This window comes from Sus scrofa, chromosome 9 (genome assembly GCF_000003025.6).
Source record: "Sus scrofa isolate TJ Tabasco breed Duroc chromosome 9, Sscrofa11.1, whole genome shotgun sequence".
NCBI lineage: Eukaryota > Metazoa > Chordata > Mammalia > Artiodactyla > Suidae > Sus > Sus scrofa.
Window position 1 is genome coordinate 63908846 of NC_010451.4, and position 27092 is coordinate 63935937.

The window sequence follows — 27092 nt, forward strand, 5'->3', positions numbered from 1 at the left end:
GAGGGTGGGGGAAAAGGGTCAGAAGTCGCTTGTGGCCTTCGAATCCGAAAGCATTATTCTAACTCGTCATTTAGCCCTCCCTCGAGATCACGGAAGTATCTAGCCGTGTCCCACACAACTTTTTCTGTTTTGTTTTGCTCTGTGAGTATACTTTCTGCTATCACCAGCAGGACAGGAAAGACGAATGGGTTTTTGTTTTAAACCGAGAGCAATTTTGTGATAGTTGGCGTTCTTTTATTTTCCTTCCAGAACAAAGAGTTGGAGTTTCAATTGTTTTTCAAGACAAACACTACCTTTGGTATTGGTTTTGAGAAATAATTTGTCAGAATATCTACTCTATGCCAACAAGGTAAGTGTCCTGGATTTTTTTTTTTTTTTTAATGGGGGTATTTTTCCAGGAGCTGCTTTCACAGAGGATGAATATTCTCCTTGGAGAGTGCATTCCTTAAAAATTATTGTGATCCTCTTCTTCAGGAGCCTCCTGATTAAGGTTAAAGCAGAGAATTATGGAGAAAACCGGAAGCAAAGGAATTGTAAGGAAACAAAGTTATGTTGTAGGGTGAAAACACCCAGAAAGGAGGTGTGGGTGAGAATAACAGAACTGTGGGACTTTCTGTCATTCCAGGCTCACTTCTGATTTCACTTTATGGATGAGATGGCATTGCCAGGCATTGGGAAACACAAAATACTCCACGAGTGTTATGGCAGGACATACTGTAGCAAAGGAAGAACACTGGTAGAATGATAATAAATATGAATAGATCAAATTTCTGTCATATAAATCATAACTAGTTACATAATAGCCTAATCACCCAAGTCTCTCCATGTCTCAAAAACAATTCCTACATTTTGTCAGGCATGACAAAATGTAGGAATTTATAGTCTGTCAGGCATGGGATGGGTTTTGATGTTGTCCAAAAGTCCAATTCAGTAGCTTAGGACTCCTTTCTATTAAGGAAGCAAATATCAGCAACCTTTGACCTACAATGGAACTTATGCACACTTTATAGCACACTTTATTGTTTACAAGGGGCTTAACACATCTTACACCCCCCTGGCCCTTCAAGCCTGCAGTATTTGTTGCTGAAAGTCAAACTCAACAGTTGCCTAATAGAAATGCAGAGACGGAGTTTTGCTTGAAGGAGAAAAAGATGGCTTTATTTATTGCCAGGCAAAATCAGCCACAGCATGCTGATGCCTTAAAGACTGTGGCCCCCTTGGAAAAGATTAGGAGGTGGTTTTATCATTTGGGGAGTGGAATATAGGGCCACTCCCCAAATCAGAGTAGAGGCAAGCTTGCATTTTCTTTCAAAGCTGGTGTTTAAGTGGCCCCAGGACTGGTTCTTATGGTCCTCCTTCTTCCAGAAATGAAGAATGCTTCATCAAGTAGTTCTTCTATATGTTGGGGGTTTTAGTTCTACAGAAAGGCTCAAAGATGTTGTTATGTATATTCCTTGAGAAGGAACCAGGACCCTGCCTCAAGGCTGCACTGTTGTCTCTTGACTGCTCATCCTTGGTCTCTCAGTCCCCTCAGTTCCCTGATTAGCAGCTGCCCTTTGGAACTCAGGAAAGGTCATGGAGGCTGAAGCTTATTCCCTAAAAACAAGAAATGGAGGACACAGAAAGACTTATGTGCTAGGAGCTCCACAGGGCACTAGCTCCGTTACGTATTCTCCCGTCTTTCAATTCACATCGATTTGGAATACCATTATTCGGCATTTAGACAGTCTCTAAGTGAGTCTGTAAAGGACAGGGTGTTTTTGCCCAGGAAAAACAGCCCACTCTGTATCTGACTAGGTCTCTAGGCATAGCTAAGCAGCCCAAGAGTGTTTGCAAGCATTTGTACCCAAAGCATGATGCTATTATAGAACATACCACATGTGTGTCAGCCTCTCTCCATATGGAGGCATCTTCTTGAGGACAGTCACTGGCTCTATTTTTATTTCTATTATTTAGCATTTGTTCTTAATCATCTTTGGGGCCCCCACATTTGGCTCAGTACCTGCCCCTAGAGCAACACAGGGTGTATCTGTTGAATGGATTAATTTACTTCCAGTCTATTCACTGCAGCACATTTTCAATTTCAGTTCAATTAACAACTACTTCTTTCTTCTTATCATTGCAAAAATAGAGCACACCCAAGATCTGCCAATTCTAGACCTCCACCTAGTGCCCTGGAAATTTAATTGTTCTTATTCATGGAGGCCATTTATTTCAGATTAAAAGTTATCTTAACTTTTAATTTCTCAATCCAAAGGAAGCAGGTATGATTACCTGCTAGTTTCCAAACTTGTTGATAAATTTTTACCTGTGTGAGTTATCTTTTCCAGGGAGAAGAAAGGAAAGGAGGGAGTCAGGGAGGTGGAAAATGAATGCTGAGTAAATATTTGGTGCTTGGCAGTTTTGTGTAATTAATATCATTTTATGTAAAAATCAAACAATCCCTTAATATAGCTACTTTTCTTTATCTTGCAAGTGGTAAATCTTAAGATGTGTAAGTGGAGTTGTTTGGGGTCATATGGCTAGTCAATTGCAGAGAGTTCAAACCCAGTTCTACTGCCTCCAAAGTCCATTATTATTGCAGCCTGCCTGACTCTCCCAAGTCAAAAGAGACTCCTTAAATAAAGTTTTGGGGGAAAAAGTGAAAATTTTGCTATAAATAACGAAGCCAGGCATGAAAGTCTCACCCTTACAAAGGGCAGGATGACACATAATATTTGGAAACAGCAGCCCTGAGAAATCCCTCCAATATTTGTTGCAAGTACTTGGATCTTACTCTGGAACAAGGCGAGTCCAAGGGGTCTGAGAGATCAGAAGTCTTCCTCTGTCTTCTGGAAAGTCAGTAACTCCCACTTTGTTTCTGTGCCTGGAGGTTCTGATCCGACTGGGAGGCAAGCTGCAAAGCCATAGGACAAACTCTCCCAAACCCATCCAAAAGGTGTAGCAGCAAACCTTGAGTGCTGGTGAGGGAAGAGGCTTGGTAGTAGGAATCATAGGATATTTCCAGTTCTCAGACTAATGAGATGTGCACTTCCAGGCTCAGACTCAGAGATCCAGAGTCTCTCCCAACTCAGCCTCTTATTAGCAGAGCAGTCTTAAGTCATATTGACGCTGTATGTTTTCCCACTTCCGAGAGCTCAGGGCTCAATAAATACGTTCTTCCTTGGTTCCTCAAGGCAAACACTACTACAGTAAGTGGCATGACACTACAAAGACCACATAAGAGATATACAGCAATAAATCACCTCAAAAAAGACTATGTCTTCAAAGGCAAATCAGTTATATATATATAATATATAATATTAAATATTTAATATATATTAAAACCAATACTTTATATGTATACATATATAATATATACTTTATAAAAATACTTTATAAAATATATATATTATAAGATGCTTTATATATACATAAATATATTTTTTATAAAACAAATACTTTAAGGTCTCGACTACTCTCCATGTTTCTCAGACTGGCCAAGATGGTTGAGAGAGAGGCAGCACTTGCAACAGAGTCTGCCTGACACTTCAAAGGCCTCCATGTGACATAAACATGACTTGCTGGAATTAACCCAGTGATTAGCCCACATGATCAAAGCAAAAGCTATTTTAATGTTTGCAGAAGCGCACAACATAAAATCAAGAAAAACCTGTTGCAAATCCCCATGACACACACATACTTTGAGACAAGCATGGCATCCCCATTGCCATATAACCTCACCGCAGCCTCTAGAACGTACCATACGTATGACTTCTCTTGGTGATTTAGTTCTGTATTAGGGTCAGTCAGTCTTGCTCTATGCAATGTTAAGAATATCTCCTCAATTCATGTAGTATCTTTATTGCATGGCAGGACATGACTCATAACCAGCTATTCTTTAGGACCTTAGATGCTTTAAATAAAAACTAACATTTTGCTCTATTCTAGGGTTCAGAGGGATTATGTGTTAGTAAAGATTCCTTTAGATACTGAGGGGATCTAAAGTATTAAAGGGATCAAAGTCCTGGCTATACTAGCTAAAAATAAGAGCAAATTTTAATTGAGCCTTTACTATGTAACAGATACTTCTACAAGCCTTCCAACCTATCTCAGTCATTTAATTTTATAACAAATACTTAAAATAGGTATTATTATTTCCATTCCCATTGTGCTGATGAGAAAACTGAGGAACAAAGAGGATAAACAGCTAGGACAAGGTCCTACTGTAAAACAAAGCCAGGCTTTAAACCAAAACAGTCCAATTTCAGAGCCCTCGTCTTTAACCAAAATGTAATTCTGCCTCAGCTCAAAGATAAAAGGAGTGTATTTATATCACTGTAAAAGTTGAGTTCCGTAACAAGAGCTCCCTTCTAGCTTTGTCATAAAAGAAGCTCAGCTCCACCTTTCTCTAACAGAGCACACTATGGCCAAGCGAGTTGCAGTGATTGGAGCTGGTGTGAGTGGCCTGTCTTCCATCAAATGCTGCTTAGATGAGGACCTGGAGCCAACCTGCTTTGAAAGAAGTAATGACTTCGGGGGACTGTGGAAGTTTACTGTATGTTCATACCCTCCCACCTCCACCAGTCATAATCTGGCCTTTTGCTTTCTCCCTACCCAGACATGGTGCCTTTAGCCAATCCTGGTGGTCAAGTAAGGGAGCACTGCAACAACACAAGCTTGTGCACAGTGTCATGCTGACCCCATGCAGGTTGCAGTCTGATAGGTGATGAAGTCAGAATTGGCAGGGTGTGGGCAGGGATAGTTGAGAGAAAGAGGAAGAAAGAGTGAAATCTGATATACAAACATAGTATTGAAGTTATGATTTCTGAACCACGGACATTCCAAGACAAAGTAGCGGAGTGTCACACTGGGTAAACTGAATGGCATTTGTGAATATGGAGCAGATGACACTTTAGGAAGGCTAAACTTTGGCATCAGGGAGTGAAGCCCTAGTCTCCAGGAATTGTTCAGGTCTCTGCGAAGAGAATTAGCAAGGGTGAGGCAGAAGGTCTAGGGAGTAGTTTTTACATTACTAGAAGAACCCAGGTTGTTCCCATAATGGCTCAGTGTAAACAAACCTGACTGGTATCCATGAAGATGCAGGTTTGATCTCTGGCCTTGCTCAGTGGGTTAAGGATCGGCATTACTGTGAGCTGTAGTGTAGATTGCAGATTCGGCTTGGATCCCGTGTTGCTTTGGCTGTGGGTATAGGCCAGCAGCTGTAGCTCCGATTACACCCCTAACCTGGGAACTTCCATATGCCACGAGTGCAGCCCTTAAAGAGAGAGAGAGAGAGAGAGACAGAGAGAGAGAGAGAGAGAGCAAGACAAAAGTAGAAGAACCCAGGCACTAATCCACCCTTCTTAGGATCAGAATATACAGCCTAGGGGGATATGATCAAGACTAGGCCAGCGATTGGGTGATGCGAGCAGCAGGAAGTGGGGCTGGAAGTGGCTAAATACCATCTGCTTCTGGCCAGTTTTGATCCTGATTATGGGAATAGTAGGGTCTTCAGTGGGGATCAAGGGGGTGATGTATAAGGTTTCAGAAGATGGGGCAGCCCAAGTACTAAATGCTTCAAGGGGGAAGAGAAGAACAGCATGCAGTGGAAGCTCAAGGCGAGGTACTTCAAACTGGTATGAATGAGGGAAGCCTCTATGGAGGAGGTGGCATTTGCCAGTCTTTAATGGGTGGTGAAGAAAACATAACAAGCAAATGTACATAAGCAGGAATGATCACCTAGGTTTATAGTATAACCTTAGGATTATAGCGTACTGGGGAAAAATATTTTTTTTCTGGTGTACTATGTAGGAGCCTCATCAAATTACTAAATATCAATGTGAAAAGTATTAGGTCTGGTTTGTGTACCTTCTGCTATTTGACCCCATGTTGGCTTAGTTTCCTTCTCCTATTGTAAAGAGATATAGATTAATTTTAGAAAATAAAAGAAAAAATACAAATTAAATATAATATCAATACTTATGGGTCAGCACTATTAAAATTTTGATGTAATTTCTTTCAAATACTTTTTTTTTCAAAAATGCAGTTGTAGGAGTTCCCATTGTGGCTCAGCAGAAATGAACCCGATTAGTACCCATGAGGACTCAGGTTCAGTCCCTTGGCCCTGCTCAGTGGGTTAAGGATCCAGCTTTGTTGTGAGCAGTGTTATAGGTTGCAGACATGGCTTGGATCCCATGTTGCTGTGGCTGTGGTGTAGACCGGCAGCTGTAGCTCCGATTTCATCCCTGGCCTGGGAACTTCCATATGCTGCAGGTGCAGACCTAGAAAGCAAAGCAAAAAAAAAAAAAAAAAAAAGATAGGCGTGGACCCATGTTCAGGGAATTGTTTAAGGACAGTGTTCGTCCTGAGAGCCCTGTTAAATACTGTTAGTGTCTTTATAGTTTGAGAAAGACATTTTATTTAATAATTTCAACACCACCAATGGCTTCTGATAACTACATCATAAGGATCCAATGCTAAATTTTCCAGGAACTCTTTGGAATTATGCTAACTGCTGATGATCTCTGTTCTCTTCCTCCTGTCCCCCCACCCCACATCAAACTAACTATGCTTTCCCCACAGGAAACTTCTGAAGATGGGATGACCAGGGTCTACAAGTCATTAGTGACAAATGTCTGCAAAGAAATGTCATGTTACAGTGACTTCCCCTTCCAAGAAGATTATCCCAATTTCATGAACCAAGAAAAATTTTGGAACTACCTCCAAGAATTTGCTGAGCACTTTGACCTTCTGAAATACATTCAGTTTAGGGTAAGAAACCTTGGGTTATGGAAGGCTAATTAATAGGGGCTGGCCCATTCAACAATCTAATGGAAATGAAATAAACTTCTTCCTGATTTTCTCTATATGAATAAGGTAGATAATAATCCTGCTGCTGGTGTTTATCTCAAGGAAGTCATTAAAATACTGAATTTCCTGGTTCCTCCTCTAAGTCCAAATCTCATTCAGGATGAAATTTAGCGTTTTTTCAAGAGAAAAGGAAAAATGGATTTTGTTCATGCAACCTACTGGGAAAAAAAAATGACTAGAGGTCTGAACCACAGAAATTATAATGGGCCCAAACTCATTTTACTAAATTTTTCCAGCATTCAGTATCAGTATATTAACTCATCTCCTTCAGTATATTAACTCATCTCCTTCTCACCAAGAATAAAAACTGAATGTTTCTTCCTTGCAGTGAAGGCATCCAGATGTTTGGGGCCTTAATCTATAATCACTTTTAAGACTTAATCACTTTTAAAACTTTGCACAAGTTATTTAACTTCTCTAGGGAGAAGATAAACCATTATTAATACACCTCCTATCACAGGACTGACTTGGCCCACTTGAAATGAAAAATATGGTTACCATACAGTCCTTGCATATGGTCCCAAGATGAGTGATAGAAATTGACTGCCATTTGCTTTCAGACCACAGTGTGCAGTGTAACAAAGTGTCCTGACTTCTCCAAGACTGGTCAGTGGGATGTCGTCACAGAGACAGAGGGGAAGCAGTACAGAGCTGTCTTTGATGCTGTCATGGTTTGCACTGGACGCTTCCTGAATCCCCATTTACCTTTAGAATCATTTCCCGGTGAGTCATCTCTACCTAAGGCCATGCCTACTCTTCTTCTAATTCTTCTAGATGTGACTGATTTGTAATTGTAAATACTTCCTCATGATTATAGACAACTTTATGTTCATCTTCAGAAATAATATGCACAAAATAACTTTGGGGAGTTCCCGTCATGGCTCAGTGGTTAGCTAACCCGACTAGTACCCATGAGAACATGGGATCCCTGGCCTTGCCCAGTGAGTTAAGGATCTGGCGTTGCTCTGAGCTGTGGTGTAGGTCATAGATGTGGCTTAGATCTCGGGTTGCTGTGGCCATGGCGTAGGCTGGTGGCTACAGCTCCAACGGAAACCCTAGCCTGGGAGGGAACCTACATATGCTGTGGGTGTGGCCCTAGAAAAAAAAATACAAAAAAAAAATAACAAAATAACTTTGAAAGATATAAAGCATTGTATATGTGTCAGGTCTTATTATTTATTTATTAATGTAAATATTGATGTTATCACCTAAGCTTTATCATGTCTGTCTGATTCAAGTTCAGTGATTGCATAAGTCTCAAAACTATCAGATCTGTAATGAAAAAGAACGGACATTGAATTTTGTCATTGAATTTTAGTTTGAGTCAGGAGTGACCTGTAATTCAATACTTAAAAGGAGTAAGAGTATATGGAAACTTGACAGAATTTTTTTAGACCAGAAATAAATCAGAGATTATACGTACAAAGGAATATTGTCATCGCAGTAATAATCCATCCACCTCTGAAACCAGAGCTATCAACACTAAGGAGTTTTAGAAATCCCCCTTTGGAAGTGCTTTTGATCCAACAGCACATTTTTTTAATATACTCACAGGTGGCAAATCTCCATCTTTTGAGATCAAATAAGGATTACTAAAAGTAGTAAAGCTACTCTTCTTCTGTTACTTATAAGTGGCCCTAAAGGCAATTGAGAATAAAGTTTTGAAACTTGTTTAAGGAATTGAAAGAACTTTTAAGAAAGGAAGATGTGAAGAAGAAAGCTTGCAAATCTTAGCCAATAAAAACATGAAATATAAATCTTATAATCTCAAATTAACAAAACACTCTATTTTAAAAATGTGTTAGGGATTGAGAAAGAATTCAACACATAATTGTGCAAAAAAGCAATATTGTAAATGGTGGTTCATCATCAGGCTTGCTGCTAGTCTGGTGACTAAATACAAAATGGCACAGTACCAAACGAATACATAACTGCCTCTTATAATAATGTTTCTATGGGGAAAGGTATAACAAGTATCAAATGTCAAACAAGTTATTCTTTTGGAATTTCATGTCTCATCAGGTTTGGGATAGCTGAGAACTGATGATCCTTGTAGCAACATAGTGTCTAGATTTTAGACTGGCAGGGTTCGTCCCAAGGAATTAGACTAGCTAAACATAAACTAACATAGCAGCATAGTTTTGGATTGCTTTTGCAAGCAAATATTTCTCCATACTTTAATGAACTCTGGGGCGTGGGGAATGAATACAATGTAAATATTGAGGTGTCTCTCTCTTTCGCCCTAAAAACTAGATATTGAATTGAAACCCATGTATACAGACTTTAGACACGCCTCCTGAGGGGGATCTTTATGACCAGACCTTAGAAGAAGCTGTTGCAAAGGGACATCAAGACAGATAATCCTATTTTCCCCTGTGTTTCTATAGTGAGTATCATGGTGAGTAGATATGGTATAGGTTTCCAAGGAGTTTTGATCTGCTACAGTTCCCTGCAGGCAATAGCCTGGGTAAGCAGCATTTAGCAAAGTGGTTATGAACAGAATTCTGGATCCAGATCCTGGTGCTAGCTGCATAATCTTGGAAGAACATAACCTCTCTAAGCCTCAGCAAAGTGGAAATAAGAGTTTCCCACACCAGTAGGGATTAGGATTAAATGAGAGCATCCAGGTAAAATACTTAGCATAGTACAGCGCACACAGTAAGCACTCTGTAAACAGTAGCTACCAATGCTGTGGGTCATGACCTTCTGTAAACTATTACCCACCACCTCAGAATTGTTTAGAAGAACCTACTTCCTAAGAAGCATGTGATTTCCCTAAACTAAGAAGTATTTCTCACTCTCAGTTAAGTTATAGCCCTGACCTCAGCAGCCATTCCACTTGGAGTGCCAGGTCCTACCAGAGCTCACACAGGAATCATGGGGTAGGCAGCACAAAGTCTAGTTCTACAGATCACCACTCTTCACCCTCCTCTCTCCCCCACTCAAAAGTTGTGTACAAGTGACTCTTTAAACACACATAAATTGTAACCACTATTTACAGATTTGCAATCATGAATGCCTAATGATATTTGATCAATTATTAACAAATGTTCTTCAACTCTGTGAGCATTGTACGTGAACTTCGGGTGCCTGGTCTTCCTTCCCCTAAGGTAGTTGCTAAGAATTTTCCAGTACATTACATTAGGGGAATAAGTATAAAATGAATAAACCACAATATCAAAGTCTTCCAGAAATATTTGGTGACAAGGCAAACTAAACCCTATGCCCCCTCGGCTGACCCTTTTTTCTCGAATTAGTAGTTTTGATTTATTGAATAGATTTCTTTGGGAGGTGGCACTGCATTATTGATGTAATCATTGATTTGGAACCACCTATGCACGCTATACTTTCTCTTGGGCCCTCAGCTCAAATATGCAGTTATGGAGCACCTGTTATTTGAAAAGCATTGGGTTAGGTAATGTGAAAGATACAAAATCTATGAACCAAGATTGAGCTCTCAGTAAGTGTCTCTCCAGCCAAACTTCAGAAAATGGCTTGAAGTGCCATTCTATCCCCCTTCTTGAAATACTCTTAGAGTTCCCCTTTTTTAAATTCCTAATCTTTCTTCAAATGTTGTTCTTTATACACACACACACACGTTCTTAAAATATTTTTATGTAAATATATGTATCCCCTCCTCTCTTCCTCCAGGATGCCTTCCTGGCTCAGTCTAGGCTGATGCCCCATTGGAGCCATCATAACACCTCCTGTTCTGGGAGGTTGTACAGTATCATGCTTGACAGCTGAGCTCCAGTGTCAGATGACCTGACTTCCTATCCCAGCTCTGCTACTAACTGTATGAACTTGGGCAAGTTTCTTAACCTCTCTATGCCTCATTCTTAGCATTAGTAAAGTTGAATCATAATATTATCTACACTGTGGGGTTGTTGTAAGGTTTAAATTAGTTAATATGTATAAAGCCCTCAAAAGAGAGCCTGAGACTTGCTAGTGAGGGCTGAATAAACATTAGTTGGCTATTGTCTATTTACCTATTTCTCACTGAGGATGAACTCCTTGAGGGTAGAAACAGCCTTTTATCTTCACATCTCCTAAACCTAAAACCTGAATCAGCCCCTTGGAGTGTGCAGTGTTAAAAGTGCAGGTTATGTAGGATACAGTGATTAAGCAACTGTATTTTTTACTTGTTAACATCCCTGCAGACCTCATCTGTGTCTTCTTCTACCCTTGGTTGCAACCTCAGGCAGTTCCCACCACTTTTCTGCTCACTCTCAGATGAGAAGTCCTCTGATCATTTTAAATCACAAAATAAAAAAATTCATTTTTATAACTAAAATGTTCTGTGATAGCAAAAACTTGCGACTACCAGTAATGGTGAAATTTCTCCCCTCCCTCAGTTGGTGCCTGCTTTGTGCTGACAACTGCAGTGGGGTTGCAGTGTGCTTGGTGTGCTTGGCTGCTCCCTTCCTCTGCCAGTTCCTCCTCCTGCAAAACCCTTCACCCACCAGCTGCAGTCTCTGGCCCTTCCAGAATTGGAGTCAGGGAAGAACAAGAAGTAAGGAGGCAGGAAAGGTCTTTCTTGACTGGCACCAATTGAGCACTAGCTCTCTAGGCCTTAGGAATATTTAAGATCCATGCTTTGTGGGATGCTTTTCCAGGCTCTGCTCCAGAGAGCTGTTCCATTACTGGGGACCTCTCAGTGCAGCCCCTTGCTATGGACCACACATTCTTGGGCTTGGCCACTTGCAAACCCTAAGTTCGAGCTCCTCTCCAGGTCCTCTCCATGCAGACTATGTGCTAAGGTCTCATTGCCAGTCCAGTTGGCTCTCTTGTGCAAAGTCCATTTAAATTGGCATCAGACAGGCTAGGCTGTCTCTTACCCAGCTTTCATCTGGCCCACATGAAACATGTAATCCACACTGTCAATGTGAATGAAAAACTTGCTTCCAGTGTAGCCACCACCTCTTTCAGGCAATTCCAGTCACAGTCTTTCAAGCCTGGGTCACACACCAGTCTCTGTGCTCTTTAGGCTCCAAGGGTCCAGGTCTCACAGGAGTGTCCCAGAAGCCCCTCAAAGCTGGTCCATGCCGCGGGGACAGAAAATGCATCACTTTAAATCCTTTTCCGAAAGTCTCCAATTTCCAACTCCTGGGCACTTCACCTTTCAGTCCCTGAAAGTGAGTGAGGGGCTTAGGATCACAAGACTGATCTGCATATACCTTATTTGCAAATTCTGCAGACTCCACCTACATGGTATGGCACCTCCCTGAAAAAGCGGCAACTATTTTATTTAGCTTCAGTGGACAAAGAATGTTATTAAAACATTGTGACAGATATAGTATCTCTTCAGTAAATGTTACTGAGAAAATGAATGAATCAGTGACTGGGATAGGAGAATGATAGGTTCAGAACAGTTTCATCCTTTTTTTTTTTTTTTTTTTTTTTTTTTTGCTTTTTAGGGCCGCACCTGTGACATGTGGAAGTTCCCAGCCTAGGGGTTGAATGGGAGCTACAACTGCCGGCCGCAGCAACACGGGATCCGAGCTGAGTCTGCAGTCTACACCACAGCTCACGGCAACACCAGATCCTTAACCCACTGAGTGAGGGCAGAGATCAAACCCATATCCTCATGGATGCTAGTAGGGTTCATTAACCACTGAGCCATGACAGGAACTCCGATTAATCACATTCTGATAGAGTATACCTATTGGGTAAAATAATATGCATCGACAATCTATTTTCTTGTCTAGGATGCTCAACGTTGTGCATGAGATATTTCTTACTGTTGTCTACAATAAGCGTGATTTCCCTAAGTAATTGCTTTAAAAGGGAACACTCATGGAATATAGGCTCTCCAATATTTTTAACAAGCCATGTTGCATTAAATCAATATTGGGGCTTATAGCATACAGTGGAATGGGGGAATGATATGCTGCTTCTACTTCCTGCAATTGGTAGTAGGAGAAAAAGGCTGCCATAATTCTGGGACTTCCCTTTTCTCAGAGACCCCAAGCCTGCCAACTAGGGAGTTATAACTAGATATTTCTAATCCCTCCTTCCCCTTAGGAATCTATAGGTTTAAAGGGCAGATCCTGCACAGTCAACAGTACAAGAGCCCAGAACGCTTTCAGGGCAAACGCATCTTAGTGATTGGTCTTGGAAACACTGGAGGAGACATTGCAGTGGAGCTCAGTCGAACAGCAGCTCAGGTACACCCTCTGAATCCTTAATTCCATGCCCAGAATCATTTCTGGTGTCTGGAGAGTGTTATTCAAGATTATAAAACACACAGGCCAGTTGCTCAATTATGTGGACCCAAGGTGAGTGAAAAAAAAAATCATGAAAATCCTTAAAGACTCTCATGATCTACCCATTTCAAAACTGAACCATCTCCAGGAAGGCTCTAGGAAAACTGTGTGGATGCTGAACCACTAGGCATTTTTCAGAGATGCTCTTGGAACAAGACCAAATGTGTCAATTGTTCCACCCATGCCAACTCTCTTTTATACTCTCCCTTCTTAATTCTGAAAGAAAACATTCCATGCAAAATAGAAAAGGGAGGAGTTCCCATTGTGTCTCAATGGTAACAAACTCAACATGTATACATGAGGATACAGGTTGGATCCCTGGCCTCACTTGTGGGTTAATGATGCGGCATTGCCATGAGCTGTGGTGTAGGTCACAGACGCAGCTCAGATCTGGCATTGCTGTGGCTGTGGTGTAGGCTGGCAGCTGCAGCTCCAGTTCAACCCCTAGCCTGGGAACTTCCACATGCCCGGGGTGAAGCCCTTAAAGAGATCAAAAAAATAGAAAAGGGCAGTTATTTTCTGAACATCTCCAGATTTTCTACTAGGAATTAGAGTGGAAAAAAAAAATACCACGAAATGATGCACATGTATTTATCCTTCTGGCCTTACTTTTTAGGTACTTCTCAGTACTAGAACTGGTACCTGGGTTGTCAACCGCTCTTCAGATGGGGGCTACCCATTTAATATGATGATTACAAGAAGACACCATAATTTTGTTGCACAAGTTCTGCCTTCATGTGTACTAAAATGGATTCAAGAGAAGCACTTGAATAAAAGATTTGACCATGCAAATTATGGATTAAGTATTACAAAGGGGTATTTGATTTTTTTGTTTAATGGTAAATGTATTGAATCAGTATTTCTCATCCTATTTTATTCAGAATTCAAAATGTTCAATAATTGCCTTTGTTTAATCCTGTTCTAAGCTTATTTTCTTTAGAATGTCCATCAATACCACAGCAGTTCTTAAAAATAGGAGTATTCTGTCTGGTAAAAAAAGTAATAATTCATGAGGCTAGAAGAAAATGAAGAATGAAAACTTTATTTCAAGTTTTCAAATCAAGAAACTTAAACTGGGAGTTCCCGTCGTGGTTAATGAATCCGACTAGGAACCACGAAGTTGAGGGTTCGATCCCTGCCCTTGCTCAGTGAGTTAACGATCCGGCGTTGCGGTGAGCTGTGGTGTAGGTCGCAGACGCGGCTCTGGCATAGGCTGGTGGCTGCAGCTCCGATTAGACCCCTAGCCTGGGAACCTCCATATGCCGTGGGAGCGGCCCAAGAAAAGACAAAAAAACAAAAAACAAAAAAACAAACAAACAAAAAAAAGAAACTTAAACTGGCCTTGAGGAATCTCAGGATGGCTGCCAGCTACATCTCCAATTCAACCCCTAGCCTGGGAACTTCCATGTGCTGCTGGTGTGGCCCTTAAAAAAAAAAAATGAGAAGCAAGAAATCCAATAGAAAACTGGACAAAGAATTAGAATAGGCAAATTACAGAAGGAGGAATCTGAATGTCTAAAAAGAAAAAAGAAGAAAAGAAAAGATGCTCAAACTCTCTATTGATCAAAAATGTAAGTTAAAATAACAACGAAGAGTTCCCATCCAGGCTCAGCAGTAACAAACCCAGCTAGTATCCATGAGGACGTGGCTTCAATCCCTGGCCTCGCTCAGTGGGTTAAGGAACCGGCTATGCCATGAGCTGTGGTGTAGGTTGCAGACACAGCTTGGATCCTGAGTTGCTGTGGTATAGGCCGGCAGCTGCAGCTCTGATTCATCCCCTAGCCTGAGAACTTTCATATGCCACAGGTGTAGCCCTGGAAAAAAAAAAAAAAAAAGGTTCTTGTAATTTCCTCTTTGCCAAATGTCAATTCTTTGAGGCCTGGGTGATGTGAGACTCAAACCGGACGATCAGATGGATTGTGGTGCACTCAATCCTGATATTTCTGTAGAAATTAATCCCAAAAGATAAAGAATTTTAAACCCTAGACAGAAAAGAGTAGGCTTAGTCATTTTCCACATGCCTCTACTGGGAGCAGGAAAATAAAACATAGACATTGAACTAGACATTGGCAGATAATTTCTCTGATTTGACTAAATAAATCACTTGCTGAGTGTATCACAAATATAACTACAGTGAAAATTTTTCTCCTCTGTGTCAAAGGAAAAAACCAAAAAGAATTGTGAATGATGAGCTGCCAACCTGTATCCTCTGTGGCACAGTCACTATGAAAACCAGCGTGAAGGAGTTTGCAGAAAACTCTGTTCTCTTTGAAGATGGGACCATGGAAAGAAACATTGACATTGTGATCTTTGCTACAGGATATACCTTTTCTTTTCCTTTTCTTGAAGAGCCTCTCAAAAGCCTTTGTACAAAGAAGATATTTCTATACAAACAGGTCTTTCCCTCAAACCTAGAGAGGACAACACTTGCCATGATTGGCTTCATTGGCCTTACAGGATCCATCTTAGCAGGAACAGAGCTCCAAGCACGATGGGCTACACGAGTATTCAAAGGTACCCAGACTCTATTTAAATCCCTCTGTGAAGTGAGTCTTGAAACTAGTGCCGTGAGATTTAGCTAAAATCAAACAAATGTGAGTTTAGGGAGTTCCCATCATGGCTCAGAGGTTAACAAACCTGACTAATATCCATGAGGACAAGAATTAGATCCCTGGTCTTGCTCAGTGAGTTGGGGATCTGGCATTGCCCTGAGCTGTGGTATAGGTCACAGACAAGACTTGGAGTCCATGTTGCTGTGGCTGTGGTGTAGGCCAGCAGCTACAGCTCTGGTTTGACCCCTAGCCTGGGAACCTATATATGCTGCAGGGGTGGCCCTAAAAAAGACAAAATAAAAAAAAAGTGAGTTTAAGTAACATCAAACATCCAAAACATTTTAATGAAGAATTAATTAATTGTATATATATTTATATCTACATTTTTGTGTGTGTGTAATATTATGGTGGGAGTGCTTGCGTCACCAATGTGACTGAGGGGAAAAGAGCCTTTGACTCCATAGAGAGGATAAATTTGTACAACAGAATAAAATCCCATTTCTCAAGTTAACTGAAATTATTAGAAGCTTCAAGTTCTTATTTTATTCTTCTAGAGTTAAGTCTCAGCTATTTGCTCCTAATTCTTTCCATTTACTACTAGCAGTAAAGTTTGCTTCCTAAGAAAGACATTGGAATAATACACACTATGAATACAATTGGAATCTGAGGAGATAGTGACTTTTAAGAAATTCCCATAAATTGTAGATACTGGACACTAATTGCTGCCAGTTATCACTGTAAGAGCAAAGGTGGTAGAGTCAGAGATACCAGAGTCCAATCCCAACTCAAACTCATTAACTTTGTGAGGAACTCTTTAAATCTCGGCCCCTTTGTAAAATGGAGATCATATAACCTCCTTCACAGGGGGTTTGTAAACTGGGTGATGTCTACAAACCATTAGCACCATATTTGGTACTATTTGGCACAGAGTAAATGCCCATTAACTGACAGTTTTCATTCTTACTATTGCCATTATTATCATACCTCTCTAAACTAGGACAAGTTTTAGATTCATTAAGCATTTTAAAAAATTGCATTTGTATTATTTAAAAATATAAACAGTAATTACAATCAAACCACCAGCTGTCCTCCAGGAGAATTTTGTCCTTGATGAACAAAAACAGTCACCAATAATTTATAAATAGTGTATAATGTAGTATTAAGTGGTGTTGACTTCTATCACACTGTACACATGTACTAGATATCAACCATACTTTAAAATGGTCTCCTAAATTGACAAACATGGTATTTGTATTGGGGGCTAGGGAGTGGAGGGGAGGAGAAGATTATTAGAAAATCTCATTTATTTGTATTACAGAAAAATTCCACAGCTGGAATTTTATTACATTTGTAAAAATGTAATTTCATTTTTTCATTACATTTTTATAAATATTTATTTATTTAAGGCCAATTAAAGTACTTTCACAGCATTTTCCAATTACACTAAAAACACGAGACTTTTTTTTAACTTTTTGTTTGTTTGTTTTTTATTTTCATACTTGAGCATTCTCAAGCAATTGTTTTTGGCCATGTCCAAGGCATGTCAAAGTTCCCAGGCCAGGGATGGAACTGTAGCCACAACAGTGACAATGCCAGATCCTTAACGCCAGGCCAACAGGGAACTCCACACAAGACTCGTAGGTACCTGGGTTTTTTAAGTATTTTATAATGAGCTCAAAAGTACTTATCAGAATGACAGAGCTGACAAATCAATACTAGGTTAGATCACACATAGAGTGATCTCCAGCGAGCCAAGAGGAAACCTGGGAACCACCAAGCAAAGTCTTTGTAGCTTCTTACAAGATACAGTGTTCCCAGTGACAAGTAGACTGCAGAGCTAAATCAGATCTTTCTCATGTAGATTAGTATCCCCATACCCTAGGTCAGCAACTTGGCAACCGGCAAGGGCAAGAATGCCCAGAAAGAGTTCCTGTTGTGGTGCAGCAGAAATGAATCTGACTAGGAACCATGGGGTTGCAGGTTCCATCCCTGGCCTCACTCAGTGGGTTAAAGATCTGGCATTGCCATGACCTGTGGTGTAGGTTACAGACATGGTTTGGATCCTGCGTTGCTGTGGCTGTGGCTGTGGCCAGCAGCTGTAGCTTGGATTCGACCAATAGCCTGGGAACCTCCATATGCCGTGAGTGCAGCCCTAAAAAGAAAAAAAGAAAAAAAAAAATGCCCGGAAGAGCAGAGACTGTCTAGGTGCCATACTGAGATCAAGCATGTCCTCGTCACAACTCAAGCCGACAAAGCCTTTGTGAGACTGAGAGAGACTGCCAGGCCCCTCCATGCTTGAAGCTCCCCAGGTAACAGAGTGAAGAGATGTCAAAGCAGGGTTACAAAAACAGGGTCAAGTGCTTACATTTAAACAGCTAATTTGTTTAATACACACACACAAAGTAGGGGGATATCTACAATACAATATAAATATTATATATAAATATATGGAATGTGCCAGCCGATGCAAAGTGCAGTGCAGGCTGACGTCTGGGCCATGGGGCATCTGTCCTCACAATTCTAGGAGTGGGGGTACCCTTGTTGAGAGAGTTTGGAGGGAGACTTTACCCCCAGAAAATGACCTTCTCTGTTCTAATTCCATTCTAATTTTGATGATCACAGGTTCTGAGGTTGGAGCAGTGGGAGGCCAGAAATGAGAGGGAGGAGAACTCAAAGGAGGAGCTGCTTGTGACTACATTGTTATTTCTGACTATTTTCCACAGGACTCTGTAAGCTGCCTCCATCTCAGAAATTGATGGCTGAGGCTATGCAAAAGGAGCAGCTCATAGAAAGGTATGAAATATAGACTGCTGCAGGGCAAACTTACCAATATATTCCACTATACCTCCAAAAAAGACTTTTAACATAAAAGCCATTTCTAGAGAAGCAGTGTGGCAGGTCAGAAGTAACTGCATTAGGAGTCAGAAGAATATGTTTTTATTCCTAACTCTTTCACCAACTAGATTTGTGGCCTGAGACAAGTCCAGTGGGAACACCAGGTCACCTCGGCAGAGCATGGAGGCTGGCCCCAAACAGATGGCAATCCTTTGTTCACTGGCCCCTGAAACTCTGTTCCCTTTGTTTTCCTCCTATGTCTCCGGCTACTCTTTCTCTGCATTTACAAGTGTCTCCTCTTCCTCACTCCTAAAAACTGGTGAATCCCATCCTTAATCCTCAGATCTCTTCTCACTTCTAATAACACTCACTCTTAGGTGGCCTCACCAGGCCTGTGGCTTTAAATGCCATCATATATTCATGGCTCCTAAACTTGGGTCTCTAGCCCAAGATCTCCCCCCAGAATTCCAACTCATAATCCAACTCCCTCTAGATATCTCCACTTAGGTATGTAATAGACATCTGCAGTGTAGTTTGTCTAAAAGTTAACCCTCAACCTCCACCTGCACAAGGGCTGCTTTGAGAATTTCTCCTTCTCCATAGTGGCTATTTGTTCCATTTGAACACTCAAAAACCTTGGAGTGATCTTTTTTCCTTTTGCTCTCACATTCTCAGAAAACACTGTCAGCTCTTACCTTCAAATAAACTCAGAATTCAGACCTTTCTCACTACCCCAGCTGTACTGCCCTAGAACAGGCCGCTGTCATCTCTTGCCAAGGACACTTGCTATCACCCCTTATTTCTGCCTGCTTTCTGCTCTTCTGCAGTCTAATCTTGACATTGCACAAACATGACCAATGTAACCTTGCTCTTCTGTTCAAAACCCTCTGACTATTTCCCATTCCACGCCCAGAAACGTCCCTGCAGCTCTGCACCCCTACAGGCAAATAGCCATCTCTCTGACCTCACTGCCTCCTGTTCCCCCACCTCATTCACACTGCTCCAATCACTCAGGACTGCTCCATGGTCTTCAAACATGCCAAGCAAAGCCCCATCTGACCTTTGTAGTTATTATTCCCTCTGCCTGGAAACTTCTCCCCTTACCCCCTTATCTGTAGGCTTACTCTGCTCAAGTATCACCTCATAAAAGAGAAGCCCTCTTGGACAACACCGTATAAAATAGCCGCCCACCCAGACTCATCATCACCTCTCCCTTTTACCTTCCTTTTATTCCTTCGTAATATCTATTACCACTCGATGTATCTATTTGACTAGGTTTTTTATAGCTGCTGGTTTTCCCTGGTAGAATGAAGTTCCTTGAGAGCAAGGACTTTGCTTTACTCACTGTTGGATTCACAACACCTCAGATTGTGCCTGTCATGTGATAGACACTAAAGATTGATTGAAAGAATGAGTGAATGACACAGGCACATCCTGAAAGTTTACTAACAACAAAAATAGGTAGGAATAGAGCTTTCATATACACTATACAGTTGACCCGTGAACAGGTTTGAACCGCATGGGTCCACTTATGCACAGATTTTTTTCAATATATTGGAAAAATTTATAGAGAGGATTGTGACAAATTGAAAAAACTTGCAGATAATTGATGGAGCCTAAAAATATTGAAAAAAAAATGGAGGAAGTTAGGTTATGTCATGAATGCCTAAAATATATGTAGATACTATATACAAAAATCTATTATAAAATTTAAAATTCATCAGCGTTCCCACTGTGGCATCATGAGTTAAGGATCCAGCATTGCTGTAGCTGTGTCATAGGTCACAACTTGGGCTCCCATTTTGTCCCTGGCCCAGGAACTTCCATATGCTACAGGTACAGCCAAAAAAAAAAAAAAGAAACAGAATTAAGATTCATCAAAATGTGCACACATAAACATAGACCGTTCATGGCACCATTCACAATCAAGAGAATTGTAAACAAATGTAAATATTCAATATTAAATCAAAAAGTCAAAAATTAACTGTAGCACAACATTTACCACTGTAAAAACTTCATAGCTACCTCCTGTTTCTATTGTAATGAGTTCAGGTGTTTTGAGTAGCAGCTTAAAATATCACATGACACTAATCATCTCTTTATGATCAGTTCATCTCTCCAGTAAATTTCGTATCCAAGTAAAATTGATCTCTCGCAATTCTCACATATTTTCCGTCGTGTTCAGTGCAATAACGTAAACCTTAAATAACACCACACCACAGAATCCATATGAAGGGCCGCTAGTATTGCTGGAAGGGTTCCCAAGAAGCATAAAAATGTCATGCAATTACAAGAAAAAGTTGAATGGCTTGATATGCACAGTAGATTGAGTTCTGTTGCTACTACTGCCATCATTTCAAGATAAATGAGTCCACCACAAGGACCATCACCAAAAAAAAAAAAAAAAAAGCCACCTCTGTAGCTATGCCAGCAGGCATGAAAACCTTGCACTTTTGTAAAATACATTTTTATCTTTTATTAAAAATGAAGCTTTTGTGTTTGTGCTGGATTGCTATAAGACAGGCATACCTACAGACTAATACAATTTGAAAGAAAGTGTATGACAACTTAAAGCAAAAGGAAAGCGAAGGAGAATTTAATGTCAGGAAAGAATGGCTTGATAATTTTAGAGGGGTTTGGATTTTTAAATGTCAGGACAACAGGAGAAATAACTTCTGCTGACTAAAAGGCAGCAGACAAGTTCCCAGATGCCATTTAAACAATTATTGAGAGAAAGGATATCTGCTGACAGGTGTTTAATGCAGACAAAGTGCCCTCTTCTGGGGTTGGAGAATGCTACAGAGGACATTTATTAGTAAGGAAGAGGAGTAAGCACAGCACCAGGATTTAAAGCAGGAAGGCATAGGCTAACTTTGCTGTTGTATGTAAATGCAGTCCAGCTTATGGTCAGGACTGCCCTTATCTATAACGCCTCTAACCTCCAAGCCTCGAAGGGAAAAGATAATGACCAATCTTTTCGTGGTACAAAAAGACCTGGACAATGAGAACCCTGTTTCTGGATTGGCTACTTTGATGCTTTGTCCCTAGAATCAGAAAGTACCTTGCAATAGTAAGGGACTGCCTTTTGAGGTTCTTTTGATGTTGGACAAGCTCCTGGCCACCCAGAATCCCATAATTTCAACACAGGATGTTGAAGTGCTTTATGGGAAGGATTGTCAATTTTATGGAAAAGAATCCCAGTAGAGAGAACATCACGAAAATCTGAAAGGATCACACCATTGAAGATGCCACTATTGTTATCGAAAAAGCTGAGGAAGCCGTCAAGCCTGAAACAATAATTTCTTGCTAGAGAAAACTGTGCCCAGATGTTGCGTGTGACCTCACAGGATTTATGACAGAGCCAATCGAGAAAATGATGAAGGAGACTCTGGATATGGCAAAAAAAAAAAAAAAAAAGTGGGGGATGGAAGGTGAAGTGTTTCAAGATATGAATATTGAGACATTCAAGAGCCAATAGACATCACACCAGAGGAATTAACAGAAAACAGCTTGGTGGAGATAAGCACTTCCAAACCAATACCAGATGATGAGGAAGAAAACATAGAAGAAGCAGTGCCAGAAAATGAATTGACGTTAGACAATCAAGCAGAAGAATTCCAGTTATTTAAGACTGATTTTGACTTTTTTTATGACATGGACCCTTCTGTGACACAGGCACTCAAAATAAAGCAAATGATGGAAGAAGAATTAGTACCATATAGAAACATTTTTAGAGAAATGAAAAAGCAAAAAGTTGGAAGTTCCTATTGTGGTGCAGAGGAAACAAATCTGACTAGTATCCATGAGGATTAGAGTTCAATCCCTGGCCTTGCTCAGTGGACCAGGGAAGCTGTGCTGCTGTGAGCTGTGGTGTAGGTCGCAGATGTGGCTCAGATCCTGAGTTGCTGTGGCTGTGGTGTAGGCTGGCAGCTGTAGCTCTGATTTGACCCCTAGCCTGGGAACTTTCATATGCCACTGCTGTAGCCCTAAAAAGAAAGAAAAGAAAAGAAAAAGAAAAAAGTCAAACAGAAATTATAGTGTATTTTTTTAAAAAGAAATTACAGCGTATATCCATAAAATTACACCATGGGTGCCTTCTTCTCCTTCCTCACCTTCTACCTCCTCCAGCTCTTCTACCTCTGTCACTCCTGAGACTGCAAGGCCATCCCCTCTTCACTCTCCTTTTCAGCCTATCCAGTGTGAAGACATTGAGGCTAAAGACCTTTATGATGATCCGTTTCCACTTAATAAATAGCAAATAGTCCCCTACTCTCAATAAATTTATCTGTTGTGCATGTATGTGTTTTCATAGGCAATCTAATAACTACACAGCAAGAACTATATGAGAAGTTTTTGTATCATCATCATTATTGCTTAAGTATTTATCATGTAGAATATCATCTTAAGACTTGAAGAGGATAGCCCATCCTTACATAGGCATAAGGTGAATGATACCGAATGTAAAATTAATAATGTATTAGTGTTCTTACTTTGCACTCAAAGAATTACATTACTGTACATTATTCTTGGCTCTCATATTTGGGGAAACTGTCTGTCGGCCTATCATCACAGGTAAGTGGGTTTTTTAATGTAACAGTGTTTCCAATACTGTATTACAAATATGACTGTAATGCTGAATGCCATAAAAATTTTATAATGATTCATACATTAGTGTATAGACTAGGCTACCATGAAGCAATCGTACTGCTACCACTTCTTCATTATCAATGCATGATTTGTTATATTTGAGAATAAATATGAATTTCTTTTTCACATTATTTTTTTGTTTTTGATGTCTCGTGTTAGGATACATATAACACCTACAGTGTTTTGTATCATATAAGAAAATATTGGTATATTACTGATAGATGATTCAACTTGTAAACAGATGACATAAACTCATGATATTGATAAATACAGTACAGTACTATAAATGTATTTTCTCTTTTTATAATTGTATTAATAAGTTTCTTTTATCTAGCTTACTTTATTATAAGAATACAGTAAATAATCATATAACATACAAAATATGTGCCAATCTACTGTTTATGTTATCAAGCTGGCTTCTGGTTAACTGAGGGGAATCAAAACTTTCACATGGATTTTTTACTACATGAGGAAGTTGGTTCCTCTGTCCTCCTTGTTCCTCTCTGTGTCATGTTCAGTACTGTTACACTATGTATGGCCCTCACTCTTAAAATTAACATCAATAAAAATAATTTATGTGGCCATATATGTGATACTTTCTGATCATGTTAATTAGTTCACCAACTATGGTATTTGGACTGATATGACTTTACCCTCATATCAAATTCAAGAACCTAAAACATTATTTAAGCTCTTCTTCAACTTGCCTCTTTCTACTATTTCCTTTAACTAAATTAATTACGCTCACAATACCCGATGTGAATAAACCCCTCTCATTTTTTCTTTCCACCATAGAAAATCATTCCCAAAATGGTTTGACTGGGTTAGAAAGAAACAAAATGGTGGGAGGTGGGGTAACTCATAACTTGAAAATGAAAAGTGATCCATTTTTTTCCTTGTCAGGGGTTTGATGAAAGATACCAAGGAAGACAAACTTGACTACATTTCCTACCTGGATGACATCGCTGCTTGCATAGGTGCAAAGCCCAATGTCCCACTTCTGTTCCTTAAGGATCCCAGACTAGCTTGGGAAGTTTTCTTTGGACCATGTACTCCTTACCAGTATCGCCTAATGGGCCCTGGGAAATGGCATGGAGCCAGAAATGCCATCCTGACTCAGTGGGACAGGACACTGAAACCCTTGAAAACACGAATAGTTCCTGATTCCTCCAGGCCTGCCTCCTTGTCACATTATTTGAAAGCTTGGGGGGTACCTATCCTGTTTGCCTCCTTTCTACTGATCCATAAATCTTCACTTTTTTTGAAATTGGTGCCAGAAAAACTATAGGACAAAATTTCCCCTTACCTAATAAGTATTTGGTGAGGATTAGTTGATGGATTATAAGGGTTTTACCAAGTCATATTCACTCTTGTCCCCAAACATCTTGCATTTTCCTCCTCTCCATTGTAACTGCTATCAGCCAAGTTCAGGTCTAACCACCTCTTACCTGAACTATTGTACTATCTTCTCCTTTAGTCTCAGCACTTCCTTTCTTATCTCCTTTTCAATTCATATTCTACTCTGCTACCTAAGCAATCATTCTAAAATAAAAATATTGTCTTTGTTTCCCTCAAGATCCCCATGGGAGTAAGATAAAACTCAGATAAATTGTGCAATAATTTTTGATTTAATTTTTGATGTAAAAATTATGTCCAATGGTTTGGGCAGAATGTAGGGAAATTGTAACAGTGAGGTGCTTTTACCATCTTGTAGGCCTAATGAGGCAAGAGGAAAAAACAATTATGAATAAGAGAGAGAGAAATTATGTCAAGAGGACTGCCTCTCAAGAGCTATGACCATCAGCTGACCAATAAAAGCAGTTCATGGTGATCCCAAAAGTACAGAGCTTGGGAAATAAATTGCCTAATCTTACTCTCTTCCCTCCCTCTGATCCTCTGCTCATGCTCCGCAATGGCCTGATCCAACCAAACTCAACGGCAAGGTTGCTGACTATTGTGGATTGAATTACAGCAAACCCCCCCGCTCACCCGGCAAGATATATTCAAATCCTAACCCCTGGTACCTGTGAATGTGACCTTATTTGGAAATAGGATCTTTGCAAATGTATGTAAGTTAAGAGGCGATCATACCAAAGCAGGGTGATCTAGATCCAATATGACTGCTGTCCTTGTAAGAAGAGCATCAGACAGAGACACATAGTGGAGAATGCCATGTGAGTTTAAGAAGAGGGTAGAGTGATGCATCTACAAACAGGATCACCAAGCAAGCAAACACTGGAAGCTAGGAGAGAGTCATGGAACAGATTCTCCCTCAAAACCTCTAGAGAGAACAACCCTACCAACAACAACTTCAGACTCCTAGCCCTCAGAGCTGTGAAAGAATAAGCCACTCAGTTTGTGGTACTTTGTTACAACAATCCTAGGATACCAATACACTCGCTGATGTTGTCCCTGGAGATCAGCTTCCTAAGCCACCCAGCAGAGCAAAGATGACAGAGAATATATATTAAAGAGCAACCAGAAAGGATCCAGTGCAGACATGTTCCCATCAAACTTAAAAATCTTTTAAAGTTTCTCTCTTGATTAAAGATAGTAAATTCCTTAACTTGAAAGAGGAGACTCTTCATGATCTGAGTCCCTTTGCCCAGGTCACCAGAATCCTGCCCTGCAGTCTCCCCTCCTCTTCAAACCCTACATCCAGTTCCACCAAATATGAACTGTGTGGTACCTCCTTACTTAGGCACAAGCTATTTCCTCTTTCAGCCACTTAAATCCACACCTGACTGTCTTTCAAGATAGAGCTTAATAATCTCCCTCAGTGAAGCCGCCCCTGAATCCCCAAAGCAAATTTGACTGCCGTTTTGTAATGATCACACCTCATGTATTAGTATGTTCTTTCCTTACTATAGAATCATTTTCTTTTTGTGTCTATCTCCTAATGAACAGTGCATTCTTGAGAGGAATCATATCTTGTTCAGCTAAAACACTGACTGATAAAGACTGCAAAATAAATATTTGTTGACTGAACAATGGCCTCACTGGCTGACATTCCTTGTTTCTCCTCTTCCACCCACATGTTTTTTCTGTCAACTTGATAAATTACCTTGGGTTACCTCAGCTCTGCAAATGAACAAGGACCATCCACCAGCGTCTAATGTGATAAGACAATACATGTGGCAATCAGAATAAATACAACTATACAGTAACTGAGAGCCAGGTGTTGAAAGAGCTAATTCTGGAATTCAACCTGGATTATAATCCCAGCTCTGCCATTAACTGTGAGGCCCTGGCCAAGTTACTTAGCCTCTCTGAACCTCAAGTGTCATCATCTGGAAAATGGGGAGAAAGGAATATTACCTACCTCAATTAAGTGAGACAATATAGGGTGTTAGACAGAAACTAACTATTACCAGTTAAAAAGTCCGAGGACTTTTTATATAAAAGTCTGAGGACATTTTTAACTCTTTGAATTAAAGCATTTGAAAATGATTCCCTGGCTCTAGCCAAAGAGTGTGGTCTCTGCTTTCCATGGATCCTCCAGTAGCACTTTCCAGGGAGGATCACCCTTTTGTCCTTGTGTCTCCCACCAAGTCCCAAAGTACCCTGCCACCACCATCACTGCCACCACCATCGCACCACCCACGTGCTTCTCACATGGACTTTCTAGAATACAGCAAGCAAATAATAGTAAATGAAAAATTATTCTCAGTCATTAGAAGTGGCCCTCCTGATATAACTTACTGATATGTCTCTAGGTTTTTACCCCCAGGTTTAAGAAGCACCCAATTCCAAATCTTCAAAACCAATTAAAGCTGACCAACAGGAAAAATGTTTTTGGACAGAGAAAACAAAAAGTGCCCAGCAACTGAAAAAGCATCTTGAGACTGAAAATGAGGCAGGCAGCTCCATACAATTGATGGATCATTTATGATAGAGTAACTTACTCACCGAGTGGGATCTGGATTGGGCAGACAATGAT

At 40.3% G+C, this 27092-nt stretch overlaps 1 protein-coding gene across 3 annotated transcripts; it reads left to right on the top strand.

Annotated features, from left to right (window-relative positions):
• On the top strand, nucleotides 1-26140 carry FMO4 (flavin containing monooxygenase 4). Of its 3 annotated transcripts, none has more exons than XR_002335778.1 (10): nucleotides 1-141; nucleotides 250-349; nucleotides 4398-4537; nucleotides 6565-6753; nucleotides 7413-7575; nucleotides 12877-13019; nucleotides 13735-14689; nucleotides 15280-15632; nucleotides 18394-18463; nucleotides 24056-26140. XR_002335778.1 is itself a non-coding variant. In XM_005656647.3 (10 exons), the coding sequence occupies exons 3-10, from the start codon at nucleotides 4406-4408 to the stop codon at nucleotides 24438-24440; spliced, it is 1635 nt and encodes a 544-aa protein (XP_005656704.2). In that variant the 5' UTR covers nucleotides 1-141; nucleotides 250-349; nucleotides 4398-4405; the 3' UTR covers nucleotides 24441-26140. The 3 variants fall into 3 exon arrangements, 2 of the variants coding, with proteins under 2 accessions (XP_005656704.2, XP_020918851.1); XM_005656647.3 differs by having other exon boundaries at nucleotides 13735-13934; XM_021063192.1 differs by having other exon boundaries at nucleotides 4398-4505; nucleotides 13735-13934.

What these genes read in the sequence shown, in the direction of transcription:
- FMO4 (XM_005656647.3), top strand. Translation starts at nt 4,406, where the DNA reads ATGGCCAAGCGAGTTGCAGTGATTGGAGCTGGTGTGAGTGGCCTGTCT. An exon ending in TCAGTCGAACAGCAGCTCAG is followed by an intron (nt 13,020 to 13,734) that starts GTACACCCTCTG and finishes CTTACTTTTTAG; the next exon opens with GTACTTCTCAGTACTAGAAC. An exon ending in AAGGAGCAGCTCATAGAAAG is followed by an intron (nt 18,464 to 24,055) that starts GTATGAAATATA and finishes TTTCCTTGTCAG; the next exon opens with GGGTTTGATGAAAGATACCA.